At 39.2% G+C, this 27,800-nt stretch overlaps 1 protein-coding gene across 1 annotated transcript in view; it reads right to left on the reverse strand.

Annotated features, from left to right (window-relative positions):
• CDK17 (cyclin dependent kinase 17) overlaps window positions 1–27,800 on the reverse strand; it is a 1,919,677-nt gene that overhangs the window by 99,087 nt on the left and 1,792,790 nt on the right. Inside the window, exon 14 of the mRNA XM_044087623.1 lies at window positions 26,430–26,535. Within this exon, the coding sequence (XP_043943558.1) occupies window positions 26,430–26,535 (106 nt within the window). The remainder of the gene's footprint in view (window positions 1–26,429; window positions 26,536–27,800) is intronic.

The following is a 27,800-nucleotide window of genomic DNA, read 5'->3' on the forward strand; positions in this document are numbered from 1 at the left end:
ATATTATATCATCGAACACTTAAAAAAGCGAATGCTGATTGATCGACCTAATTTAAGCGAAAGCTTACAATCTCAAACTGCCAGATCAGCGATTTTTTCCCTGGGAAAAAAAATCGCTGATCCAAAACACATGCACACAACACAAGCACACCAAACAAACAGAAATCCACACACATACACCTAAAATCTGATACCTAACCCTACACTAAACTATGCACACACCACTAACTACCCACTTACCTTAACCCAAACCCTAACCCTAAGGTCCGTCACTATTGCACACTCACCTCACCCGCTCCCTAACCCTAACTCACTTAAATCCACCCTAACCCTCATGTCCACTCAATCGCGCACACACCTAACCCAAGCCCTAACCCTAACTCACCTAAATCACCCTAACACTCACATCCACACAATCGCACACTTACCTGAATCCGACCGGTAACTTTCCACCATAACACTGAAAATACTGAAGCAACAGAAACGGACAACCGAATTTTTTCCCAAGGAAAAAATTTGAGTTTCTGCTGCTTCGATATTTTGCAGTTTTGCGAAAATAAGTTTGATCAATCAGCGTTCACTTTTTTAAGTGTTCGAGGATATAATATAGACCCCAAAGGTCAGACTGGAATAGGATAAACTAATGACAGGGCTGTATGAACCATTCCCGGAGCTACCAATAGGGTTGGCTCCAGGATGACTGCCAACTGAATCTATATCAGTAGAAACCTCTGCATTATCCTGTCATCATTGGCTTCAGAAAGACTCCTAGATGAATGGAAAGACCCGAAGAATGAAGGAGCGACGAACACTGATGCTTCTCATGCAGAAATTTAGAGTAAAGCCTGGAGCTTACAAGCTTCAGGAAAAATCATAAAGGGGGACAGTAACCGGATCCTGCAAACCTCTGGATATGCACATCTTGGTGTTTTCGGAGCCAGGCTAACTAGCTCTGATGGCTCCAAAGACCTTTTTCTAGATTCCTTTGACCTCCTCTCTCTTACGCACTTTCTCTAACTGGTTCTTTTTCCTTTTCTTTCTCTTTCTCCTTCAGAATTTTTGACTAGTCCATACATTGGAATGAAGAAAATGGTTTGTCAGATGCAGAAGTGGCCAAACCCCATGCCTGGGTGGGAAGAAGGCCCTTCAATACATGTTTACTGTGACAACCTTGCAAGGCCCTCAGTCCAAAGGGCGAACAGGCTTCAATATCTGGTGTCCAGATGAGATGCTCCTAAACAATATACTTAGTAGACTGTGTGTCCTGTGGAGGAATTTGATGCCCACATGCCACACATTTTTTTTAAATCCAGCGGTCTTGTCAGACATGCTGCTGAAAAAAGACAAATCGCAGTAACAACTAGAACCACAACAATAACCATCACCAGCTTGCTGGTAAACACAAATACAACTACAATCACACTACAATAGTATATCACTTATAGTACATTTATGAGAATATTGCAACTTAAGCCATATAACAGATAAATCCTTTTATTGTAGGGAAAGAGGAGGACTGAAAAAGATTTCAGAAAAGTTCTAACAAAGGCATAATAATATATTAACTGCTAACAACACAGAGCCCACAAAATGTATCCTGACAGAATAAGTGGCAACAATATAATTTGGGGAACTGATGGAATTATGGGAAGGGAGAGGAATCAGAGCCATGGATCCAAGCTTCTGAAAAAATTCTGAGATCAGACTTGGCCTGAGACAATAACACAATAGCTGTAGTGGATGAAAAAGAGAACATTGGATCAAACAGATAAACTAAACTACAAGCAGCATCATGTCCTCCTTCATATAGCTTACAAAAGAGGATGCTACAAGAATCCTGCTATTCAGCACTACATCTACAAACTAAACTATATACTCTACTCATACATATATACATAGCTTGGGTGACTATACATTGGCAAAGAAAGGCTTAACATGTCATTAATTAGAAAAAAACAATTTTTAATAACTTAAACCTGATGAATGCAACCAAATACTAAAACTGCAAAATATGTTTTACTAATCTACATATTTGATTTGTTTATGGTCAATGGGAAAACTAAAAGGAGAAACACACTCACACAAACAAACACACACACACACACACACACACACACACACACACACACACACACACACACACACACACACACACACACACACACACACACACACACACACAAAACTTCCTAACAAACCAATACATTTAAAACAAAAAGACTGAAGATTTCTAACATAACAGTAAATCAACATACTATTATCTATAAAAATGAGTGGTGTTTAATATACCAATGCTCCCCTTTTTGTTAATGGGCAAAATATTAATCATTTTAACCATTTTTAAGAAAAGAATGTAAGCAATTCCAAACATTTAACAGTAATATTTTCAAGTACAAATAAAACTCAGCTCACAATAACCAACTAAACGTCTAGTACTTTAGCTACATGATCATTTTAAATCACATTTGGACGGTGCAGTGGCAGCGTTGTCGCTTTACAGCAAGAGGTTCTCTGGTTCAATTCTCGGCTGGAGTGCCTTCTGTGTGGATTCTGCATGTTCTCCCTGCATTTATGTGGGTTTTTTCTGGGTACTCCAGTTTCCTCCCACATTACAAAGACGTGCATCTGCAGCATTTTTCCCCGGGCCTCCACTGAAAATCGGCTTTGTTCCAAGTCGGACTTTCCCGGTAAATAAATGTTAAATTAAATAAATAAATAAAAAATTATATAGAAATCAGTGTCATGTATTCAACACTTATTTTCCTTTGAGGGTTTCTTTAACTTTTTTTTATTTCTTAATAAAGGGTAAAATTTAACTGCATAAACAGATTACTTAAAGGGGCAAGTGAAAACATCACAAATATCTTCCTTTTGAAGTATTTTGGTGCTTCATGACTCCCTTTACCTGCCTTTTTTAAAATGTAAAACAGACAAACTGAGATTAAAGCAATCAAAACACTGAATGAGTATATCAACTCAAATAATAAAAAGCTGGAAATGGAAGAAGCAATAAATGGCTATTCAGATGAACTGATAAAATTGCAAAAACCAATGGTTGAAATGAAGAAATGGTTGGCTGGGTAAGAGACTGATCAAGAACAGCTGTTACAAAAGATGGTAGAGTTAGAGGACAGGGAGAAAACCTGAGATGTTTTGCTGTACCAGAGAAACTGGAGGGAACAGACTATTTGTTTTATTAAAGTACATATAAATAAATGGACTGGTAATCCACGGCAGGATTTGTTAATTGAAAAGGCACATCATGTGTATGCCCCAGACCTGATCATGAGAAAGCAGCCAAGATGTGTACTGGTAAAGATAGAATCATACACACAGAAAGAGTTGATCTTGATAAAACTGGGGCAGAAGGGCAAAATATTAAAAACTGTAGGCAGCAGAGTGTTTGTGGTAAATAATTATTCACTGTACACCATGAAGAACAGAAGAGAAGCAAATTTATCCCAACAATTAGGGAATGTTGACAGGCAGGTGTAAGATTCAAGATGCTTTATCTAGAAATCTTCAGAAAATTTTTTTCCTGGAGGATCAAAGTGATTTTTGATGCAGAACAGGCTAAGGGGGTAGTCTGTACAACAAAAGAAGAGCCATGAGAGAGAAGGAGACTCTGCTTCCCATTCTTCTGATGGTTAAGGTTCACTGACAGACTTTGTCAGTGAAACCTTTTCCAATGTTCCAAAGGAAAATGGTTGAGAGACAAAAAAAGAACAGGAGCTGACTAGAAGAATCAGGAGTACCTTGGATTTGTAATGTAGTCTGGAGTTGGGAGATGAAGATGAACATGAAGACCAGCAGCACTGAAATTAGTGAATACATGTGAGACTTTAAAGCATCAATCACATTTGCGAAATATGGTTTTATAATAAAAATTCTGAGAAAGACTGGATTTTTGTTGACTTTGTTAAAATTGTTGAGGGACTTACCGGCATATGCCCTACTTCATGTCATTAATGTCTGGAAATGCATTAAAAGGAAAAAAGAGGGAGAAAGACAGGAAAAGAAATCGTAAGTAAAACAAATTTTGTTCAGCATTTGTAAAAAAAAAAAAAAAAAAAAAAAAAAACTTTATGATATAAATTGCATGTTATATAGTAAAGTACTTTCAGTGATTGTTGTATGTGATGAAGATACTACAAAGTAAAAAGGTGCTCTTTTTTTCTCTTTTAGTTTTAAGAAATGGAAGCATTACAATGTAAAAACAGATGAAAGACTGGACAAAAGCAAAGTCAATAGGTTGTAATCTTGGGCTGTTGGAATAGGGGATTGGGTGTAAAAGTGCACTGGTTATAATTATATGTAGAACTGAAACACTTTCTTTTACTTTTGCATAGGTGAATGTCTGGATTAAGCTTAATCCGTAAGTGACAATGTAATAAGCAATTTTTTTTCTTCAGTGCCGGCTGAGAAATCTGGAGTAGAGGGTAGCTCTACATTTTGTTCTTATGTTTCCATGGAAACAAGCTGACTAAAGGTGAAGCAATAAGTCGAGTCTGGGCATTGTTTACTGAGTGGAACATTCAGTAAAAAAATAAAGTCTGAAAGTGAATAAGAGATAGCAGCTTTTCTGGTAACTAAATACTTTAGTTTTATTTAAAGATAGCCGGTCCACTTTGTCTTAAGGCTAAATGCTAATGTTTTCTGAAAACATAAAAGTTGTTTTTCACATCTGGGAAAGAATAAAGATAATAAAAAAACAGACATCAATTAGTGTAAACAGCAGCACAGGCTGTAATATACATCTTAACTTGGATAAAGTACAGTCATGTAAAATCTTACAATAATAGTAGATGTCCTTTCCTTCACTGTTGCAGTATTCTTTATTAAAATGATCCCCTGCCAAGGGTAGCCCAATATCCAGCCAGTATACCAAAACCTTAGGTTTTCAAGGATGTTGTACGTCCCAGGACATGGTATATGGCATAAAGGTGACATTTGAATGTACATACCTCAGAAATGAATAGCCGCAGCAGGAACAACAGTCCAATGAGAAAAGGAGAAACATGCATCCAGAAGGAAAAAGGAGCAGAGAAAAAAGGGAGGGGGGGAGCGAATACTGCAACAGTGAAGGGAAGGACATCTACTGTTGTGGTAAGATTTTACACAACTGTACTATGTCCTTCCATATCACTGTTGCAATATTCTTTACTAAAGGGAGAGTACAAAAGTTCAAGTGGAAACGTGAGGAGGAAGGCCCAGCACAGTCCTTGAGAAACCCATGGAGGACAGCCTTGGCAAAGCCAGCTCTAGCCCTGGAAACCACATCCAGCTTGTAATGTTTAGTAAAGGTATGGATAGAAGACCAAGTAGCAGCCGCATGGATATTACTGGTATCCAATCCTTTGAAAAAAAAAGCATCAGAAGAAACCAGTCCTAGCAGAATGAGCATTTACAGAAGCAAAACGGCTCTTCCCATGAAAGGAATAACAAAAATAAATGGCCTTAAGAGATCCATGAAGAAGTTTATTTATTTATTTGACATTTGTTAACCGGGTTAGTCTGACTGGGCAGAGACCTTTTTCAGCAGAAACCCGAGGAGAAAAGCTCCAAATATTACAACAGAACATACAGTAGATAAAAATGACAATGATTACAGGATTAAACAAGACAAAATATCTGACATGAGATACCTAGCATAGAATAAAAATAAATGGTTTGCTCAGAAACAGCCAAACCTAGAGATCTAGGATGAAGAGAAACAAAATGCCACTCAGACTTGCTAATGACCTTACTCTTATCCAAATAATATCTGAGCTGTCTATACAAATACAAGGAGTGAAACAACTTCTCACTGGTAGACTGCAGAGAAGAGAAAAAGAGTAGGCAAATTAACACATTGATTAAGAGACAATTCATTAACTACCTTGGGCATAAAAGAAGGATTACTACGAAGAGACACCCTGTCCCTATGAAAAACTAAAAAAAAGAGGGGCAGCCATAAGGGCCTGAAGATCAGACACCCTTCTAGCTGAATTAAGGGCCAAAAGAACAGTGTTCCATGTTCAATGCTGCAAGGAAGCTGAAGCTGCAGGCTCAAAAGGAGCCTGAGTCAAATTTTCAAGAACAAAATTAAGTTCCCAGGTAAAAGAAACAGGCTTCCTGGGAGGACTAATACGAAGGACACCTTTAAGAAATTGTTTGACCTCAAACCTAAAGGCTAATAGAGTCAAATGCAGACGAGCAGAAATAGCTGAAAGGTGAGCTTTAATTGAAGAGTATGCCAATCCAGCATGAAGCAATTCACACAAACAATATGGAACCTACACAGAAAGTGGATCCTGGTTACAAGCAAGGCACCAGACAGAAAATCTCTTCTATTTGGACAAATAAGATTTCCTGGTAGTGGGTTTCATGGCTTCCTGCAGTACCCTGAGCACATCCTCAGAAAAAAGAGGTGCCTAACAGTGATCAAAACCCTGTCACCCACAGTGTCAGATGAAGAGTGGACAAATCAGAATGGATGAGAGACCCCCTTGTCTTATGTGAGTAAGTCCACCCTGTGAGGTAACTTGTGGTGATTGCTCTAGACTAGATGCAGAAGAAGAGGGAATCAATGCTGTCTGGGCCAAAAGGGGGTCACCAGCAAGATTTTTGGAGAGCCCTATGCTTTCTTGAACAGGGCCATCCGTATCAGAGGAAGGGGAGGGAAGGCATAGAGCACCACCCCCTTCCAAGAAAGAGAGAGGGCCGTCCACCTTCCATGTCACATGACAAGGGACTCTGGTGCAAAAAAGAGGAAGTTGTTTGTTCAGAGGGGAGGTAAAAAGATCTACCTGAGGAGTACCCCACTGGTGGACAATGTCCAGAAACACATTTCTGTGAAGCATCCACTCATGAGGCTGTGTTATGGACCTGCTCAGAGAGTCTGTCACAATGTTCTGTTTTGAAGGAATATACACAGCTACTCTGCACATGGGGTAAGACCTTCCCCCCCCAGTTGATATTAGCATATTACTGTGGTGTTGTCTGCAAAGATTTTGACAGGCCCTGGAAGGAACACAGTATGGAAGGCCTGAACAGTAAGAATAGGAGCTCTCATCTCTTTGATGTTAATATGGTCCACCCTCTGACAAAGGGACCAAAGGCCCAGAAACTTTAAAGGGATGAAAGAAGCCCTCCATCCCACATCTGAGGCATCCAAAAAAAAGTTCCTGAGAGGGGACTGGGGTCTGAAAAGGAAAACCTGGGTTGAGAGAGATGGTGAATCTACTACTGAAGCTCTAGCTTGAGGCATGGAAGAGGAGGAACTAGAAAGTTCAAAGGATGAGAATGTTGAAGCTCGACTGATTTCAGGAACCACTGTAGCTTTCTTATATAGAGCCTGGCTAGAGGAAGCATAGGAATGGTGGAAGCCATGTAATCCACAGGCCTTAGAAACTTCCTGGCTATAACTAAGATCTGCGGAAGAAGAGACTGAAAAAAGGAACTTAGAGTCAGACCCTTGGGATGTGGCAGGGATGGCAGCATATGAATGGTTTGGAGCCCGCACCCAAGAAAAACATGATCTTGAGAAGGAGTTAGGAAGGATATCTGGAAATTTCCTGTAAACCCTAGGCCTTGCAAGATGCAAATAGCATAGTAGAGGTGTTGAAGCAGGGTCTCTGTAAAGGAAACCTGAATGAGCAGGTCATCCAAATAAGGAAAGATCTGTATCCCCCTCATCCTGCAAAAGGCAATCACAGGAGTGAGGCCTTTGGTGAAGACCCATAGGACAGTAAAGAACTGGAAATGCAAGGAAGAAACAAGAGAGACAACAAATTCCTGAAACAGGGATGAAAAGGGATGTGAAGACATACATCCTTGAGATCCAGAGAGACTAGGTAAGCCTGAGGTAGAAGAGGAAACAGGGTCTGAAGAGACAGCATTCAAAAGGAAGGAACCTTCAGAAAGGTGCTCAGCTGAGAAAGATCTAGAATGGGCTTCCAGGTGCCTTCTTTCCTGGGAACCAGAAACATTCTGGAATGAAAAACCCATCCCTCTTTGAGGAGCAGAATCTGCTTGGATGGTGCCCTGAGACAAAAGGCTCTGATGTACATTAGGAAAAAGGAGCAGCTGTTTCTGAGGAGGTTGAGGAATGCCCAAAAATGGAGAAAGGGACTTTCATACCATGAAATACACCTGATGAATGGTGAACAGAACCCAAAAATCCTGAGTGCTCCTTAACCAATTGTGAAAAGACAGGGAAAGATGAAGTCAGACAGAACCTGGCTTGTCTGGAAAAGGAGGCTTCTGAGCCCTTTTTGAACCCTTTTTACCTTTGGGAGTAGGGCAAGAATGTCTACATACAAAGGCAAGCTTTAAAAGGATAATTCCTCTGAAATTTGGGAACGGGAAACAAAAATATATTTCAGTTCCTGCAAAGCCTTACCCTTCTCCTGCAGGGACTTAAAAAGCTCACCAACTGTAGAACTAAACAGATTTTTATTGTCAAGAGAAGCAGCCATCAATTCAGCCTTAATATCATCAGGCAAGGGTTGAAGGCGAAGGCAAAATAATGTCTTAACTCATTACATCCGAGTGACGCCTCCAGGTGCATCTGCAGTTAACTCCTGCTGACACCTCTAGAGGGGGTCAAACATTGCTTGCTCATATTTGCAGCAATTCCAAAACCATGCTATGTACAAGGTTTTAAATTATTTCATCTTAAAGCTCACACAGTAGCAAGCTCAACTGCATTAATATTTGACCTCTGTCTAGTGATTTATATACATATAATTTTCATTTTTTTTAAATATCTCAACAACTGAGTAACATAGACAGAACTCCTTAGAATCATATGAAAGCTCTCAGATAGATGAATAAAATACTGCTGACGATATGTGTGTAAGCTGAGTGGTTGCTGAGATATTGTAAGTTGTTTACAAAATATTACAAATGTAATAGTTACTGTTTACTGTGACTTATAAAATTTGGTTTAAAGACCTACAATTTAAAGAATACTACTACTATAAAAATAGTTTGTGCTGAAGAGTTTGCTGTTTATATTTCTTTCATAATCCCTATGGTTCCAGAGGTGTGAATATTTGTTTGAAATGTGACAACATAATGTGATTCTTTTGAAAGGCTTAGGTTCTGGCCATTGGAAGCTACAGTGCAAACTTCCTGAGCTCCATTGGAGTGAATGAGAACCAAAGGCAGCAGCTCTAGAAGAAGCATTAGCTGCATCATAACTACATTTAATAGAATGACGGGCTACTTGAGAAGAGCCCAACAAAGAGAGGACCAAAGCCTTCCTCTCAGAAGCAGGAAGGTCAGAAATAACATGATAAACCTGAGAAAGAGGTGGTAAAACATACCTGATCATATGGATCTGGTAGTTAACAGGCCAACAGGACAAAGTAGCAACAGTGTACACTTTTTTTCCCAGCAATTTCATGGCCCTACTGTCCTTGTCAGAAGGAAGTAATTTAGTGGAAGGTAACAGTTTAGAAGGTTTGTCAGAAGAAACTGAGACAATAGAGGGGTCAGCAGAAAGATGTATGCTAAGAAACCTGCAGTCATAAAGTACCTTGTAAAACCATCATTTTTTTTATGGGCTGGGGATCAGAAGCCTGAAAAGCTGCTGAAATAAAGTGTCTTAACAAGGCAGCAAAGACAGGAAGGACAGCAGAGGGCTTAGGAGACTATCTGAAGGAGTTCCTAATACCGTTTCTGAATGTCAGCCAGCAAACAAAGAAGCAAAGCATTCAGACCAATAACCGAAGATGGCGTTTGGACTGTCGACAAAGAATTTTTGAGGTATGTAGGTCACTTTTATGCCCTATTATCATGTGTGTGGGGAGTATACATGTGATGTAGACATCCTTGAAAACCTAAGGCTTTGATATAATGGCCAGATGTTGGTCTACGCTTGGCAGGGGATCCCTTTAGTAAAGAATACTGCAACAGTGACATGGCAGGACATCCTTAACTACAGGTTAAATGCCTGGAGTGCAACTGTTAATTAGGGACAATTACTCCTATCAGAAGGGTTAAACTTCATTATTTGAAGATGCACATAGTTTTGTGTGTTTGTTTTATACTAACAGGTTATGGGGGTGTTCTAGGGGTGTGTGTCTGTTTTTTGTTTGATTATTTTCATTAAAATTAGAAGTCTTGTGAAATGTGACACCGGTTCAAATGGAGATGACAAAAAAATAACTGTACAAAAGATTATGCCAAACATTGGTAGGTGCATGTAACACAAAATCTGGAAACAGACATTTAAATAAGCAGTCATATAACAGGTAGGAATAATAACTTCTTCCTATAAAGGCTACACTAAACATATTATTCTGGAACATGAATGACCTCACAGTTATAGAGAAAAATGTAAGAGTACTGAATTATACTAAAAATGCAGAGTGAAAATAGCAATGCTACAGCAGACACATTTGGAAAGAAGTGAGCATGTGAATTTGATAAAGTAAGGGTTTAAGAATGGATATATTCAGCAGAATATATCAAGGACAAAAGAAAAGGGAGGTACTTATACTTATCTCTAGAGAAGCCCCAATAGTGGTAGAAGAGAAAAAAAGACAGTTATGGTAGATTTGTGCTAGTAAGAGTCTAGTGGCAACTGAGAAGGATTATGCTAGCATGTCCATATACTCCACCTAAAACTGCTGTTATGGAGCTTAAAAAATCTGGAGAAAAATGATCAGGTTTCAGCATGGAATAGTACTTATAGGTGGGGACTGGAAATTGATTTGCAACAGTGAAAATGTATCTGGGAATCCAGAAGGGAAAATGTAACAAAAGAGGGTAGATTTCTGAAGAAATTTATGAAAATATTTGGTATGGAAGACATGAATTCAGTAGTAGGAACTTCAACAGAATTTACACATTACCCAAGGTACAACAACTAGACAGAAATAATATTTCACAAAAACATGTAGATTTAATTGAAACCTTTTACACATATCCAGTACAGGTGGTACCTTGCAAGTCGACCTCTTTGTAACTCGACTGTTTTGCAACTTGACCACACTTTTCCACCACCCAGGTGTTCCACAATTCGACTGCCATATCTCAATTCAACCTGGAAAGTAGGCTGAAAAGTTGCCCCTGTTGTGCTGTTTATCTAGTGCAGTTGTTTCTTTTAAGTGTTGCGAAGAAGTGAAGAAATGGGGCCAAAGAAGAGTGATACTGGCAGGAAAAATAAGTGGCTGAGCACTGAAAAGAAGAAAGAAATCATAAGTAAAATTGAGAGAGGAGGTAAAATAGGACAAACAGCAAACAGTATGGTATGCCTAGGTCTACCACCTCAACATTTTGGAAAAACAGAGATAGCATCATGGGTGTTAAGGTGTCAAAAGGAGGTTTTGGACAAACACAGAAAAACAATTCATGAAGATATGGAGAGAATGCTTCTTGTTTGGATCCAGGAGAGGCAGATGAAGGGAGATCTAATAACTCAGACCATGACCTGTGAGAAAGCTAAGCTTATCTTTGAAGACCTACAAAAAAAACTCCAGGAAGTAGCCCACAGCAAACAGGAATGTAAAGCAAGTAGAGGATGGTTCCACAGATTTAAGAAGTGGCATCCACAGTGTTCTGAAACAAGAAAAGGCAGCTAGTGCTGACAAAGAAGGTGCACAGAAATTTATCAAGGAATTTGAAAAACTGATACAGAGAGAAGGCTATCTGCCAGAAAATATTTTTAATTTGGATGAAACAGGGCTTTTCTGGAAGAGATTGCCAAGTAGTATTTACATACCCCACAAGAAGAATCTAGGATTCCAGGTCACAAGCCCATGAAAGATAGGCTCACACTCCTCCTGGCAGCAAACATCAGTGGAGACTTCAAGCTGAAGCCTAATGTATCACTCAGAAAACCCAAGATGCTTTGGGAAAAAAAATTTAAAAACAAAACTACCTGTAATGTGGAAATCAGACACCACAGCTTGGGTACACCAGTCAGTTTTCAATGGTTAGATTTTCGAGGACTTTAATCCAAGTGTCAAGAAGCACCAGGCAAAAAACAATTTGCCAATGAAAGCTCTTCTGCTTCTGGACAGCACCTCTGCCCACCCACAAGAGTTAATGGAAATTCTTCAGATAGACTATGATTTCATCAAGGTTCAGTTCCTGCCACCCAACATAACTTATCTCATTCAACCTATGGATCAACAAGTCATGCCTGTTTCAATAAGCTGTACACAAATTCACTCTTCTCAAGGCTCTTCAATGTGACCCATTCTTCAGATAAAACACTGAAGGAATTCTGGAAGACAGAGTTCAACATTCTTAGTGCCATATCATTCATCAAATGTGCCTGGGATGGAGTGCTGCAGAAAAAGCCCTTCATACAGCCTGGAGGAAACTGGTTCCTTCCTTTTCCCAGGGCAAAATTGTGGATGAAACAGCTGAAGATGATGAAGCAGTTGAAGTGCTGCAAGACACTGTTTCCACAGCAGAGCACCTGGACACAGAGGAGGTGGATAAGGCAGATGTGGAGGAACTGCTACAAGACCATGATGAAGAGCTCACAATGGAAGAACTTACAGCACTTTGCAATGAGCAGTTCAAAGAAAAAGAAAGGGAAATTTCTTCTGAAGATGAGGACAACAGGGAAAAAGGACCTATGCCAACAACTTGCATTAAAGAACTTTTATCCAACTGGGAGAAGGTACAGGCTACAGTCTTGGAGTGGCAACCCAACAGAGGTGATGTAAACAGGATGATGAACCTGTTTAAGAACACAATCATGCACCACTTCAAGACCATCCTGAAAAACAGGGAGAGACCAGTCACACTGGACAAATTTTTTTCACTTACACCTGCCAAAAATCAGAGGGAACAGGCAGGGCATGGTGAAGAAGACTTCCCTTCCAACACCTAAAGACTAAGTGGTCTCTGTAAATAGTGTAAAATATGGTGACTCATGTTCAGTCTTTTGGCATGGACAATGGGGCTGGGCAGAGAGAATGGGCACAAGTGCATGACCTGAATGAATGAGCCAAGTAGGGGAGCCACTGCGCAAAGTCCTGGAGAGGGATTTAAAAAACAGACACATCAGTATACACTGTATTGTGTGTTATAATTTCTTTTGGGAGTGTGGATAGAAAAGTGTTGTAAGATGTTTTAAGTTATAATTTATGCCACATTAAAGTGAACTAAATAAAACAATCATAATCAGAGACCACAGATATTCATTTTATAACTCCTATCACAAATGATGTAATGAGCATGCATTTTAGCTGCATTCTTAGATGGCTTTAACATCAAATAAATTTGTGTGTGACATGTAAGCCATAGTTTTAGGAATACAGTAGTCTTCCATTTCTCTTCCATCCCTCTTCCACATCCTTTCCTCCATTTATGAGATTTTCTACACTTCAAATCATGGTGATCTACATTTTTACAAATGTTTTTAGTGTATTTTTAATTTTGTTTGAGCTGGGAATTAATTAAACCATTTTCCATACATTTGTATGGGAAATGGCATCTTGCAATTCAAACGCCGTTCCGGAATGGATTATGGTTGAATTGTGAGATACCACCTGTAACTATTTCAGATAATGCACCAATAACACCCAAGATAGAAATGCAGAGTCGTGAAGTACAAATGAGACACTGCTGCTTCCCCACCTACCTGTTAAAAAGACAGGAATTTAAGTAATGGGTAGTGGAAATTATTTGAGAGTTACTAGGGAAGACAGAAATTTCATCAAAAGTTACAGCTAGTGAGTGGGACAAAATGGAGGTGGAGTTTAAAATAGGGTAGAAATAAAAGAGAAAAGACATCTGGTTAAGAAGTAACAAGAATTATTTAATGGAGCTGACAAAGGATAGCTTTTGCAGAATAAGTGGGATCTTACTGAACAAGAAGAGGTGCAAATTTTAAATTAATTAACTTTTAAATTGTTTGTATTATCTGAGCTTAAATTGTTTATATTAATTGGAGCTATTCTCCCCGTGGCGCTGCTGAAAAGGGCTTTGGCTCAGTCAGACATTCCTGGTCAACAAATGTAAAATAAAATAAATAAAAAATTTAGAGTGCTAAAGAGAAAATAAGGGAGCATCTGGATAACATGCATGAGTTTAGAGAGACTGCTGTTAAGCATCTGTTTTTTTTTTAATAACTGCACAGAAGAAAAACTTTTAGCACAATAGCTTAGGCAACAGAAAGTAGAAAGTGTTGCTAAACTTAGATACTCTCTAACAAGAAAAATAACCACAGACCATGTAGTGGTATTTTAAATATTTCAAAAATTTTATGAAAACCTGTATAAAGCAGAGGAATGTGGAAATCAAGAAATGGCAAAATTGGAAATATTTATAGAAGACTTGGATATGCCAATGTTAAAGGTAGATGTGGCTCAACAAGTAAGACAGAAGGAGATGACATAAAAAACTGTGATGTACAATCAATGTGTAGGAAAGAACAGATGGTATTTCTAAGTAAGTTTGAAAGGTAGGAGGAAAGAAAATGATAAAGATCTGGAAGGTTTTGTTGAATAGTATTTAAAAGAAAGCGAAGCAACAACATCTTGAATTAAAGCTGTGGTGGCTGTAATACATAAAGTTGGTAAAGATCCACCAGAACCAGCTTCATATAGGACTGTTTCAAGTTTAAATCATGATCGTGAAGTGTTTATGTCTATAGTAGCTGAAAGAATGGCAAAGGTGTTGCCAAAATTGATCAATACAGATCAATGTATTTTTGTAGAGGGGAGGCAAAGATCTGACAACATTAATACAACGATGATAGAGACAGAAGCAAAATGTAAGAAAATACCATTGTTGTTGGTATGTTTTGATTCAGAGAAAGCATTTGACAGAGTAAGCTGGGATTTTATGAGTAGGGAAATAGAGGCATTTGCATTCCCCTGATACAACAATAAGGTTAATTAGGAGGATATATGAGGGTTTGGAGGCAAAAAATTATAGTGGGAAGGTTCTTCTCTAAGTTGTATCAGATGGGGTGACTTCTTTCCCCTTTGTTATTTGCAATACATTTAGAGCTGTTGACAAAGAAAACAGGCTCAGAAATTCAAGGAAATAATTGGTATAGTACTCAAAACAAGTTGGATTTATTTGCAGATTACATTATTTTGTATCTGATAAAACAAGAAAAGGACATTTCAATTATTTTGTACCTGATATAACAAGAAAAGGACATTTCAGTGTTGTGGAACATTTTGAGAAAGTATTGATTCTTTTGAGGATATAAAATTAATGACAGCAAAACAAAGGCTACAGCTGCAAACTAGGTACCCACACAATAGCCATATTTATGTGGTCATGATAAAAATGAAGTATTTAGGAAGATTTTGTTATGGCAGCTAAACATATGTGGGAAGAGACTAAACAAAAGATAACACAAAAACTGAGAAACTGGATGCTCTTGTTTATAAACATGGATAGCAAGATAAGTAGTGAAAATGTTTTAGTCCATCTAGCTTTATTTAGAGGACATGCATATTATATCAACCAGCTGAGAATATGTAGACAGTAATTAATACAGAGTTGAAAGATTTTATCTAGAAGGGGAAGAGGGCAATGGTCAAGTAGGATAATTGATCCTTCCAACAGAGCAAGGTGGTTTAGAAATCCCTGATTTTAAGGGCTATTTTAGAGATATACATTTAAGGCTCATATATAGAACACAAGCAGAAAGCTATAATTCAAAGTGGAAAGGGATGATGATGAAGCAGAGGGGCAATTCATAAAACAAGGAAAGAGTGGGATTTTGTATGCAGATCCTTAGGGAGAACAGCAGCAGCCATACAGAATATTATATTAAAATAGCAGAAAGTATTCTAAGAACTAAGCTAGCATGAGAATGGAGAAAGAAGATTCTGCCGACAGGCATGACTGCAAATAGGGGTACAAAGGCTAGGTGAGAGGTGGTTGGAATTTAGTGGATGAAACTGACAAAGGAACCAATATATTGGCTGCAAATAACTACAGACTGAATGGCAATAGTGTGAGAAGAGGCCAAGAAGACATCTGACCTGCAGGCTAGAGACTGCCCTCCCTCTCACCGATTGATCATCAGAGGACAGGCAAAGAAAAATGGGGTGGGGGAATGTTAAGTGACCTACCTGGTCTGGTAGGCTTTTTAGTGGAATCCAGAACAGAAACTGCTGTTAAAAAAGGGATAATTAGTAGGGCATATAAAATATTGCACAATAACTCTAGGAATCAATCAGAGGAGGTTAGAAAAGATTGGGAAGAGCGACTGGATAAAGAATTCAAAAGGAAACAATGGGAGGGCATATGTATAGCTCCCAAATATGCTACAAGGTCTAGAAGATTTAGTATTTTTGCTTTGAAGTGTTTGCACAAGTATTTTTACACCCTGAGCAGACTCCAAAGAATTTTTCCTCAGGTAGACGCTAAATGTTGGAGGTGTGATAGGGCACCAAGATAACAGGGAACTTTTAGTTCTGGAAGCATAATGGGTTGGGACTTTAAAAATTCTCCACAGGTTCTCTGTCAGAAATATTGGGTGAGCAAATGGGTGTGACTAAGGAATTTTTTTTGAGTTGGGATACAGAATCTGACTTGCCTAGACATAGTAAGGCCTTGTTAATTTGAATTATGGTGACTGCCGAAAAAGCAATTACTCAAAAACAGAAATCAAAGTCTAAACCAACTGTATGTGAAGTAGTGAATATTGTAACAAAGATAAAAGAACTGGAATCTTTAGAAAATTGTAGGCGCAAATTAACATAAAAAAATGGAAATTGTGGGGAAAATACATACAGAATAATATTTTGGAGGAGGAGTGAAGTTTAAGGGAAGACAGGAATTGATCAATTTGTGTAATATTGGATTGATGACAACTGTATAAATTAATTTATGTGATGTACAACAGATGTAACGGTGAATATGTTAACATGGTGTTTGTTTATATAAAAGTGTCCTATGTCTTAAGTGATAATTCCATAAAGGTTAAAAAGTATTCATCAGCTCTGAGAGGAAGTGTACAGGGCAGTTTTGAAGAGGATCCAAAGGAATATAAGGGGCACCTAATGGATTTGAAATCACTGTCTAGCATGCAATTGCTACTTTCCTGAGAAAGTACTGCTGCTTTTTCTGTATTTTCTAGGTGAATGTAATTGTTTTGTAATATCTGTTGGTCTAAAGTGTATGCATTTAATGTAGGGATCACTTTTTTCATACACACATATTTCCTAGTTGAATGTAACTGTTTTGACATATCTGATGATCTAAGCTGCATGCATATATTGCATCGTATGGACATTGGTTGCACAAGTTTACTGTTTTATGTTTTCTTTACTTCTGTTGTAACATATTTTTACATACTTTGCTTGCAACCTGGGCTGAGCTTGCAACTAATCAAAGTTATACTAGGGAAGGGTTTATGCCCTTCCCCACTGTTGTGCAATGTCAGGTCGGTACATATAATTAAGCAGGGGTGTGGGGAGTGCGGGCTGGGGGGTTTGCTCCTTGTAAAAATATTGGTATTGGATATAGTTAGATTTTGTCATCATTTTGTGTTCAGATTTTTTTTTTCAGTTTAGATGTTTTGCTGTCAATACATACATTAAACACACATACTTAAAAATGTAAACATAATATCAACACTACAAATATCAACACAAAAAAATCTAAAGAAAAATTACTGACAAAACCTAACCACAACTACAACTGATGCATTTTTTTTTCCAAATTAGTTTTCATATGTAGACAATCCAATATTCAAGGCTTGAATTATTGATTTATTTACAGAAAAATGAAAGCTGTGATCATTTATACACTTAAGCACATAGACAAAGTACAATTGTGTACACTTACATAAATGTACATGTTCGAGTGTATTCACTGTTGCAGTCATTACATTAGGGTAATCTGCTGGCAGGTTACCCTCAGTCGGCCGGAATTCCAAAGTCTTGGGTCCTGCATCGGTTGCTGTCTCCTCTTCCATGACGTCAGATGTATAAAACATGCAGCCGATGCCATTTTCTTTAGATTTTCTTGCCCCAGATGTCAGGTGCCCCCAAAAAGGTAGCAAAAAAAAAAAAAAAAAAAAAATATCAATACAAACTTTACCTTCATCTACAAGCAAATTCACCATATAGGTTGTAGAAGATAGAAAAGGAAAGATAAACTCCAGAATGACTGGGGGATGGCGGGCGGGTAACCTGGACTGCAACAGTGAATACACTAACAACTACATTTATGGTAAGTGTACACAACTGTACTATGTTCTTCGTGTTTCACTGTTGCAGTCATTACATTTGGGTAGAATCCCAAAGCTATGGTTGGGAGGCTGGAGCTAAACAGCATTAGATGCGACTATAAAGACCTGCAGAACTGCAGTGGCAAAGCCTGCCCTGGACTTAAAGAGGCAAATGATAATGCTTTGTAAAGGTGTGAACAGAACTCCAAGTAGCAGCCTCTAGAATGTCTTTGGTTGGTACTCCTCTGAGAAAGGCTGCTGAAGTAGCTGCAGCTCTGGTGGAAAGAGACCTAATGCCCTTGGGCACAGGTTTACCATGGTGTAAGTAGCAGAAATGGATGCAGTGGCTTATCCAATTTGAAACTGTCTGCTTTGAAATGGCCTTTCCTTCTGATCCTGCAGCATATGTCACTAGTAATTGCTCAGTTTTTCTTAGAGCTTTAATCCTGCTCAAGTAGAATCTAAGCTGTCTGTGTACGTCCAAGGAATGCAGAATTCTCCCCCCCTTGTTCTGCGGATTTGGATAAAAGGTTGGCACATGAATTGTTTGGTTAAGAGCCACACTGGAAACCACCTTAGGCATAAATGTAGGATTTGTTCTCAGAGACGCCCTGTCTGGGTAAAATATGATAAAAGGCTCTACAGCCATGAGGGCCTGTAGCTCTGAAACTCTTCTTGCTGAAGTAATTGCTAGTAGCAGAGCGGTTTTCCATGATAAGAACTTTTCCATGACAAGAACTTTATATCAGCGGTAGCAGCTGGTTCAAATGGAGGCAGGGCGAGCTTTTCCTATACATAACTGAGGTCCCATGCAGGTAATGGTGCTCTTCTCGGAGGCCTTAAAATTTTGGCTCCTCTAAAATACTGCTTTAGTAAAGGATGAGAAAAAATTGGTGGTTCTGTACTGTAATGAGCCGAAATGGAAGAGGCATGGATTTTAATTGAAGAGAATGATAGGCCTTTGTCAAGCATTTCAGTTAAAGTATTGAAATATCTGAGGAATATTTGGTTCTGCTGTATCAGTTCCTTGTGCTTGATTCCAAGCACAGAATCTCTTAAATGGAATCAGCATAAGATTTTCTAGTACTAGCCCTTCTGGCTTCCAAAATGACATCCATCACAGCTTTATTGAGAGGAGCTGTTTGCATAACTACATGATCACCCATGCTGCCAGGTTCAGTGTCTGGAGTTGATTGTGCAGGATCTGACTGTTTTGCAGGGACAGTAGTTAAGGTCTTTGAGGTAAGGTCCAAGTTGGGCATTGAGACAAGTTCCTTAGGACTGGGTACCAGTATTGGCGGGACCAGTCTGGGGCAATTAGTATCATCTTTGGTTTCTCTTGTCTGACTTTTAGGAGGACCTTGGGAAGAAGAGACAGAGGAGGAAAGGCGTAAACTGATAGGTTTTTCCAACTGAAGAACAGGGCGTCCACTTTCCATGCTTGTCTGTGATAAGTCCTTGTGCAGAATCTTTTCAATTGATAATTTTGAGGAGAGGCAAATAGATCTATGTCTGGGCTCCCCAATTTCTATGTTATCATGCTGAAGAATTGTGGATTTAGTTTCCACTCGTGAGGGTCCATAAGGTTTCTGCTTAAATCGTCTGCCAGTGTATTTTGCTTTCCTGGCATGAATTGAGCTTGGAGATGTATTTTGTAGGTCAAAGCTGTGCCCCACAGTGCCATGGCTAATCTGCAAAGGGGATATGAGTGTGTGCTCCCTTTCTTGTTTATATACCACATGACCGTGGTGTTGTCCATTTTTATCAGTAGTTGTCCTGGATGCAGTAAGTCCTTGAAGGCTGTTAGGGCATTTTGAACAGCTAGCATCTCTTTCTGGTTGATATGTAGATGCATTTGTTTTGGGGTCCATATGCCCTGAATGCATCTTCCTGCCATGTAGGCCCCCCAGGCATACTCTGATGCGTCTGTTGTTAAAGTTTGGCTGTCAGGGGGTAGAGTGAAGGCCCGTCCCATGTTTTGGTGACATGCCTTTGCCCACCATAGAAACTCCTGTTGTAGGCAGGGTATGAGAGGAATCATTGTTTCCAGACTTTGAGAATGTTGACTCCATAAACTTTTTAGGTACCATTGAAGTTTATTTTTAGGTACCATTGAAGTTTACTCACATGCAGTCTCGCATATGGAATCAGTAGGATGCAGGATGCCATGAAGCCCAAAGCCTGCAGAATTTGTCTTGCAGATAACTGGGCTTTTGTCGCCATCAGTTTGAAGTAAGTAGTCAGTTGCCTTTGCTTGTCTGGCGTGAGGTAAGCCATCTGGGCAGTTGTATTCAAGCTTGCACCCAGAAATTTTATCTTTTGAGAGGGTACCAGTTGTGATTTCTTTTTGTTTATTGTGTACCCTAGGCATGTTAGAAGCCTTTTCACAAACGTCAGGTGTTGAAGAAGAATGTCCTTGCTCTCTGCTTGAATGTGACAGCCGTCCAAGTAAGGGTATATTTGTATACTTTTTTGTCTGCAAAATGCAATTACTGGTGCCAGGCACTTTGTGAAGACCCTGGGCGCAGTAGATAAGCCAAAGGGTAGTGCAGAGAATTGGTAATGCATTAAGCCAGCCTTGAATCTGAGGTATCTACTGCATGATTGTTTTATTGGGACATGCAGGTATGCCTCTTTTAGGTCTAATGTCACCAGCCAAGCATTCTTGCCCAGTATGGGCAGAAGCTGCTGTAAAGTCAGCATTTTGAATTTTGGAATGTCCAGGTATGTGTTCAAAATTGATAAATCCAGTATTGGCCACCAGGCCTTTTCCTTTCTGGGTACCAAGAACAGTCTCGAGTAAAAACCTTGTCCTTTTTCCTGGTCTGGTACTGGCTGAATGGCCCCCATATCCATGAGGGACGTAACCTGTTTCTGTGCCTCTGTCCATTGACTTTTTGGGCAGATCTGGCCAACTGTTTGCCATTGGCAGAGTGTGGAAATGGAATCTGTATCCTTGTGATACTATGTTTAGTACCCACTTGTCCTGGGTTATTAACTGCCAGTTTTGAGCAAAAAGTGCTAACTTTCCCCCTAAGGGTGCTGCCAAAAGATAAGTGCTTGGTGTAGGCAGAGGGAAGTCATTGGGACTGTTTTCTGTAGGTTTGCGCTTTATCTCCTCCAGATTTGGAGGTAGAAGCGCCCCATTGCTTTGACCTGCATGAATCTTGCGCCTGGTATCTGGAACCCTTAGGGTGTCTGGATTTGCCCCTTTGAGCTCCGTCTGACACAGGAAAGGACCAATTCTTTGTAGGCCAGTGTCTACTGAATCTTGGTGGCTGCACTTGTAAGAAGTCTTTAACAGTTTGCATAGACTTAGCTTTGTCTTCCATTTTCTTTAAAACCTCTTCTGCCTTAATACCAGAGTATCATGCTGTAAAGGTGCATCTCGCAATTTAGCTTTAACATGATCTGGCAAATTTTGTTCCTTTAGCCAGGCATGCCTCCTAATCACAGATCCAGTAACTGCAGCCCTGCAGGAGGCCTCTAAGGAGTCAAAACCACACTGCAAGGTATGCTTTCCAACCTGTTCAGCTGCATGCAATAACTCCTGCAATTCTTTATTTTCTGCACATTCAGAAATCAACATAATTTTCTGTTTCAGCAATCCCATAACATGTTGTTGATACTTAAGCATATGAAATTGACAGTTTAAGGCTCTAATTGCCAAGGTTGCAGATGTGTAAACCTTTTTTCCCCATCTGTCAAATGCCTGTGAATCTCTGTCATAGGGGGTAGGAATTTTTGCTGTTGAGGCCTTAACTCCCTTAGGATCCTATGAAATAGTTTCAGGATCAGCAGCATTGTTTCTAAATAAAAATTTATGCGAGTCAGGGACCCTGTAATATCTGTCAGGCTTACTGGGAGCCAGAGGTAAGGAGTCAGGGGTCAAGCTTGACTCCGAAAACACATCATCCACAATGTCTAAAACAGGGGGAATTGATAAAGACCTGTGCTGAGGGAGAAAAAGGGAATCCCTGAGCCTCTTTTTTGATTCTGTGAACTCTTGACTCTCCCCGTGAAAATGCTCCCTCAAAGTATGCAAGGTTTCCCCAAATGAATAATCCTCAGGAGGAGAAGCAGATGGTATAGACTCCTCTGCATCAGAATCCTCATAGGGAGGTATAGATAATTCCTGATCAGAAGAGGAATCAGAAGAAATAGAAACCTGATCTGAAGATTCATAATCACTGTCTTGCCTAGGCCTCTTATCTGGAGGGGGATGGGTACCCCTGATCAAAGTAATAAGGTTTTCAGCCATTTTGATCATTTGTTTTTTAGGCATAGAGGCCTGTGCACGTGGTTCATGCATAATTTTTTTTAGTTTTAGAAGTTGCTTTTGTGTCTGGTTTTGCAGCTGTCATCGGTTTGATATACAAATGTTGAGGTCTGAACACACCCTCAGACGCCGGTGCCTGCTCAGCGGCTCCAGACCCATCTGAGGGAGATACATCCATCAGTCCAATACCTTGAGTATCTTGCGGCATGCCGGACTCCACATGGGTGTCAGTAGAGGCCTGCAACTCGAAGGTAGCGGGTATCAGGGGCTGCGGAAGCGCCTCACTGAGTACCGGCGAACCGCTGACTGACTTAGGAGAAGCTTTGTCATCTGTTTTGGATCTTGACTGCCTTTCTCTGTCCTTTTCTTTGCGTTTTTTTATGTACTCCGGTAGTTGGATTGCTATCTGACGACATTTCTGGGTAGTTAAATCTGTTTCCAAAATACTTTGAGGCAAAAATATACCGACGCTTAATAGTGCGTTGGTTAAATCTAGCACAAAACCGACAGCCAGGCACATTGTGATCAGGAAAATGTGTTCTATGGTGCTGGCTATTGTTTTTTGGATACTATTGAAAGTTTCTTTTGGCCATTGCACCAGCCCTGCGTGCGAGGTTTTGTTGTGGCGGTACGTTGTGATCAGGGCCTAGGCAAGGAATACAGTATAAATGGAAATCCTTATGAGATATTTGCTTCCCACAAGTAATACAATTATTAACTTTTTCTGACATCGGCATGGAGCAAGAAAAAAGTTTCCCCAACGGGGTACTTAGCTTTAGTGAAGACTTCGGTTCTGAAACTCAAACTCAAATATTTCAGTAGTCGGCCGACCGGCACTTGCGAAATGCTTCTGCTTCTGGCACCGCGCGGCAAGAAAGTCTGAAGAAAATGGCGTCGGCTGCATGTTTTATACCCCTGACGACCTGACATCATGGAACAGAACAGCAACCGACGCAGGACCCAAGACTTTGGAATTCAGGCTGACTGAGGGCAACCTGCCAGCAGATTGCCGTAATGTAATGACTGCAACAGTGAAACACGAAGAACATCACAATATCTCTACAAATATACTAGATGGAAGTATCAAAGTCTGTCTTGTTTTTCATTATGAATAAAGACTATAGTTTCTGACAAGACAGCATACAACAATGCTTTTCAAATATCAATGAAAAGACTGCAGATTTTTAAAATAGGTGACCTACACAAATTATAAGAATGACACTGACTACCAAAGATAAAATGTACTGAATAACCGAAAGACAACTATAGATACGTAAATGTACTAAATAACCGAAAGACAACTACAGATATCTACAATCTGTCTCAGAAGGAAAAGGCAGTGTGTACCAGTGTGAACAATTTTGTTTTGATGGCAGACTGCAAAGAGCAGAGAAGCCTCTGACCATCATATGGTGCTTTTACTGAAAATTTTTGTTCTAGGTTCTAAAATGTTTAGCATTTCTAGATGGAAGATGAGTGACCAAGTGACTGAAAATGAAGAACAGGCACCTAAGGTGCATTCATCTGACCCTAGAGAAGCACCTGTAGATGATGCTCAAGTAGGAAAAAAAGTTAAGAATAGCAGGACAAGTAACTCTTCCCTGCAGAATGAGCCTTAATTTTGGAGAAGGAAACTAACAAGGAATGATCTTTTTCTTTTGGGAAGTGTAATTTGTTTACCCTTCCAGGTTGAAACCAACCATACAGGCTGGAAAAAAATCATACAACATATATTTGCTGTACTTGCTGCTAATAAGAATTTTTGCTACATTTTTTTGCAAGTTTCTTAAAACTGAAGTTCTGGCTCACTACACAGCTGCAGGTGTTGTGGTAAAAATTCAGAAAAAAATATATATTTCATGTTATCAACTGTGGGTAACTCAGAATTACTTCCATGGCAGTTTGAAGTGATGATAGTATACCCTTTGACAATACCTTGGCTTTCTCTTAAAGAGAAGACAAAGGAAATCTTATAAAAGAGAAATTTCAAATAGATGGAACACAAACTTCTTGTTATTCCAATTATGACATACTCACTGGAGAAAGGATAACAGGAATGGTCCTCTGGAAGAAATGCTTGGAGTACTGTTATCAGAAAGGTACTTTCTTACTGGTATATATAGCTCTATGAAGTAATTGGATGTGATAGTTCCAAAATGGAAAGAAAATGTACAGCAGCAATGGGGAAGGCATGAAAAACTGAAGAAAAACAATTTAACATTTATTATAAGGAAGTATTTTTTTCACTGGAAGAGTGGTTGTGGTAGACAAATGGAATCACTTGCCAAAATGAGTGACAGGATCTTGGGCATCTGAACATTTTTAAAAATGTCTGGGATACTTATAGATATATCATGTAAAAATGGGTGGGAATGCATTTGGTTACTGAAACAATCGGGCAGACCAGACATACTTGTACCCCACTGTCTGCTGGCTATTTTACACATGTATGGAGGTTGCTGAGAGAAGATGACTCGTACTTTGTCATGCCTACCACAGTACTGCAACTAGCACATTTTTGCAGCTTCCAATTATTATCCTTTACCTTAGAGTTTTTTCCATCTGTCCCATGCATCCTCAAATCTTTCCACTACACTACTGCCTCTAGTAATGCATGCCCCATGGCCCTATCATTTTCTTTGTGAAACAATATTTCCTTATGTGGGTTTTCAGTAACCTTCAAGTTCATCTACATTCACTTCCCCCTTTTGTTTTCCTTCATTCAAACCCATCCACTTAAGAATGTGATAATGTTGTGTGCCCAGACCATACCCTGCCCTTTTTCTCTTCTTTCAGTGTACATTTTCAAAACCATTGAAATTTCATTGCATCTTGTGCCATTCCACAAATCATTTTGGCAGCTCTGTGCTGCATACTATCTGCCAACAAAACTTCTACTACTCTGCATGGCAGCCTGAGCTGGGCACAAAATGCCAAAGGTGGCCTTACTCATGCACTTCACAGTGCATAAATTACATCAGCATTTCTGGAATTCACTCCTGCAGCTATGCATTCTACTGGCCTCTGTCACTGTCTTTTCTTTGCATGCTACATAATTCATCCTAGAAGTTATTATAACTACCAGATTAAATTCTTACATTCATTCTTACCCATGTCCTTCATACAATTAACAGAACATGCAGCTGCTCTTCCTAGATAGTAACAGGCTCCTTAACAAAAGAGTATAACGGTAGAAGAAGCACTGGCTAATTTCACACAACAATAACAAAATCTGTCTGACACAGTGGTAGAGTATTTAGCTGTAGTGCCAAGTGCCCCAAGATCAATCACTGACTTGATTGCTGGGCAACCAGTCAGGGAAGGGAGAACTGAGAAATCAATGTTAACTTTCCTTCCTTACAGGAAAAGATGAGGGTTTTACAAGAGCCAGGTACCCTGCAGTGGAAACCAGAGGAGTGTTGTGACTAAGAGCACACTGCTACCTTTCAGCAACTGGGGGAAAGGCTATTAGATCAATAGATCAAAAGTCTTCACATCACATGCATTAAACAAATACATGATGTATGCATCAATTCATGTTCCACCCCCCCCCCCAACAGCAATTCATAACTACTTCTAAGTTCCCCTGCCCCTGCAAAAAATAGTACCATTCCAAGTTGTGACAGTCAAATCCCCTTCATAGACACTATAAAGGTTGGGAGGGGTCTAAAGGTCAAAGGCAGAACCATGAAACCCATCTGAAGATGCTGTGTGAAATACAGATAAGCATGGAAAGAGGTGGAATGGGAAGTGTTAACATTGCTAACACAAAAGCCATACAAAGTCAGGTTGCATATGTTTCTGCATTAGACGAGAATGTTGTTACACCGGGCCACTTCTTCAGTCTGTCTTATATTACAAAATAAGCTAGACAAAAAACACAAACATCTGTAATACACAACTTTACACAATGACTATACCATAAGAATGACACCTAGCACAAATGGATATTCGGAACATCAGCAGTCCACATATAAATTGTAATAAAAATGCTCATACCTTGGTGCATGATTTATTAATGGTTGTGGCTTGTACTTTGGAAAGTTATAGGACCTGAATTCATCTATTGAAGAAATTCCAGGCCATGTGTCTTCTGTAGGAGTGCCTACAATTAAATTAATGTTATTTAAATGCAAGTTGAAACAAGAAGATGGAAAATGCAGTTTAGATGTTAGAGAGATTTCCTTGTGCTAAGACAACGGTTACAGTTAAAACTCTAATGATCCAAACTTTCACCTCATAAATTGATTAAAAGAAAAATAACTTTTTGGAACTGCTGTTTTTCTACTGAACAAAAAACAAACGATGTGCATGGCCAAATTCCTTCCTACAGCAATGGAGTTATCTTACGACAGTCCTACAACTTTCAACTTTAGTCTCAAATGAACACATAAAATAAAAAGCCAAACTTGCATAAGCTATATCCCAGATATGCACTCAAACTTTAAAAAAATAAAATAAAATAAAATAAAAAAAGGAGTGCATAACAAGCAAAGTTGTATATGCTTCTGCTTTAATGGTCAAAATTCTCAGGAACACTAAAAACACTGGAACATCCAGCAAATACCACGCACTCTACCCCAAAAGCTACACAGAAAGTTACAGGCAATTATTTACAAGTATATGTATCCATGCTATAGCTTTAATAAATATAATATCTTGACACCAGCAGTGTCGATGCAACGGGTAGCACATTCACCTTTGGTGCAGAAGACAATGGGTTCTGTTCTCACATAAGGTATATCAATTATTGACACTGCAATGGAGCATAAGAGGTGTGCTCCATTCCTGAGTGTGCTGCCCTTTGGAGGAGAAGTTAAACTGAGGCCCCATCTACTTAATTCTTGTCAAGCCCCAGTGGCTTAATAGATATAGCACTGGCCTCTTAAGCCAGGAATTGTGGGTTAGAGTCCCATCTGGGGTGACCACCTTTGCATGGGAAGCTGGCAGAATGGTTAAGGTATTTACTTTACAAACACAAGGTGCATGGTTTGATTCTCACATGGAATAATTAGATAGCCTAGTACTAGTTTATGAACCTATGAACCATTTCTAGCATGGAACACAATAAATATATCAGTAATAATTTTAATTTTTTTATGCTTTACCCATTACAGGCAACACTTTTTTTTTAATTTTATGGAGCCCTCGCATTTACACTTAAGTGTAAGATAAGTATGTGATCAAATGTGGCAGTAACAGGCTGCCTACAATAATTTGTCTCACCATGTTTCTGCAATCTAGAAAGAAACCTCTTTGGAAAAGCTTTAATGCTCAGAACTTATTGTTATTTCTTTTTTCAAACAATCATCATTTTGCACAACATTCAAATGATTAATACAGCTTAAAACTGTCAAATATCCTTGTGAT

The sequence above is a fragment of the Protopterus annectens genome, chromosome 11.part0, assembly GCF_019279795.1.
Source record: "Protopterus annectens isolate FY-2018-M chromosome 11.part0, PAN1.0, whole genome shotgun sequence".
Lineage (NCBI taxonomy): Eukaryota > Metazoa > Chordata > Ceratodontiformes > Protopteridae > Protopterus > Protopterus annectens.